The sequence below is a fragment of the Centrocercus urophasianus genome, unplaced genomic scaffold, assembly GCF_019232065.1.
Source record: "Centrocercus urophasianus isolate 14NV4802_14NV808 unplaced genomic scaffold, USGS_Curo_1.0 seq_604, whole genome shotgun sequence".
Lineage (NCBI taxonomy): Eukaryota > Metazoa > Chordata > Aves > Galliformes > Phasianidae > Centrocercus > Centrocercus urophasianus.
The window spans coordinates 358-1798 of record NW_024885205.1 but is presented as its reverse complement, the minus strand read 5'-3'; the positions used below and the strand labels follow the sequence as shown (position 1 = coordinate 1798).

Below are 1441 nucleotides of genomic sequence, written 5' to 3'. Positions count from 1 at the left end.
CACACACCGGCTCTCACTCCTCGGTGCTGAAGTGGAGGGGGGGGGGGAGGTGGAGGAGGGGGGGGGGGGGAGGGGGGGGGGGGGGGGCCGGTTTATTTATTTCTGAAGCTCTGAGCGCGCCGGGAACGCTTCTTTCCGCAGATATTATATATTTGGTTAAGGGGGTGCATTTCTGCTGTTTAAAAGGGAGGGAAAAGGGGGTGGATGGTTTGTTCTTGGGGTCCCTGGTGCAATCTCAGCTCCTCATGGGTGCTATTTTGCAACCTCAGGCGCCTGCTATTGGTCAGCCCATGATCAGATGGTTGTATTTCCTTGTGTCCCTCGCTGGCACCACGCCATCTCCCTTCAGCTAAAACCCAATCTCCGATATACTACTAATAGCTAAACCACTTGGACTATAAAACACAACAAATCATAAAGCCGGGAAAGGACGGCAGGCTCCTTCCAATGAGTTCTTATTTTGTCAACTCGACCTTCCCGGTGAGTCTGGCGGCGGGGCAGGAGCCCTTCCTGGGACAGATCCCGTTATATCCCTCGGGCTATGCGGATCCTTTGAGGCACTACCCAAGCACCTATGGAGCCACGGGAGTCCAGGAGAAGGGCTATGCCTCATCTCCCTACTACCAGCAAAGCAACGGAGCCTACAGCCGCAGCTCCGCCTGCGATTATGGGGCCGGAGGGTTTTTCAGGGAGAAGGACCCTGCGTGCCCCCCCCCCCCAACCTGGACGAGGTCCCCTTCGCCCCCGAGCCGCGCAAGTCGGACTGCGCTCAGAGCAAAACTGTATTCGGAGAGAGCGAGGAGCAAAAGTGTTCCGCCCCGGTTTACCCCTGGATGCAGCGGATGAACTCTTGCAATAGTGAGTTTACTCTTTTACAGAAATAAATACATCAATCTCCTCCCCCCCTTTCTTATTTGTTACCGCCAGAGTGAGAGAGCGAGAGAGAGAGCGAGGGAAGCAAGAATAAGGTTCACTTTAGAGCCCAAACTTCCAGCGGGGAACTTAGGCAACGTGAGAGGCTCCAAGTTCTCCTGACACGCACCAAAACTTCACGCCGTGAGGCTCTGCTCCTCTCGCCCCCAATAGAACAGCAGCAAACAACTTCGCTCCGTATTTAATCCCCACTTACAGCATTTCTGTGCCCCCCCCCCCCCCGCGCGGGGGCCGGGGGGGTTGGGGGTTTTTTTTTTTCGGTTTAATTTCACATTCCTATTCGCTTGTCACGCATTTCCAGCGATTTATCTCTGTCTTTCCCCGGACGGACGGACAGATTTCCCCCCAGTTCAGAGCTGGAGGACTCCGCACCCGCACGGACCCGCACCCCCACGCATCTCCCTGTAGCAGAGTTGCAGTTAAATAATATAGAAGTGTTTAAAGATTTGAAAGGAGGGAGAGCTTACATTTTTAATGAAACTTACACGTAATGAAAAGTCCGCCCGGG

General features: G+C 54.5%; 1 protein-coding gene across 1 annotated transcript in view; it reads left to right on the top strand.

Annotated features, from left to right (window-relative positions):
* Positions 1-1138, top strand: part of LOC122169928 (homeobox protein Hox-B6-like) — an 8438-nt gene extending 7300 nt beyond the window's left edge. Inside the window, 2 exon segments of the mRNA XM_042836448.1 lie at positions 270-721; positions 724-1138. Of these exon segments, the coding sequence (XP_042692382.1) occupies positions 448-721; positions 724-884 (435 nt within the window). The 5' untranslated portion in view covers positions 270-447 and the 3' untranslated portion in view covers positions 885-1138.
* The last annotated feature ends 303 nt before the right edge of the window (positions 1139-1441 follow it).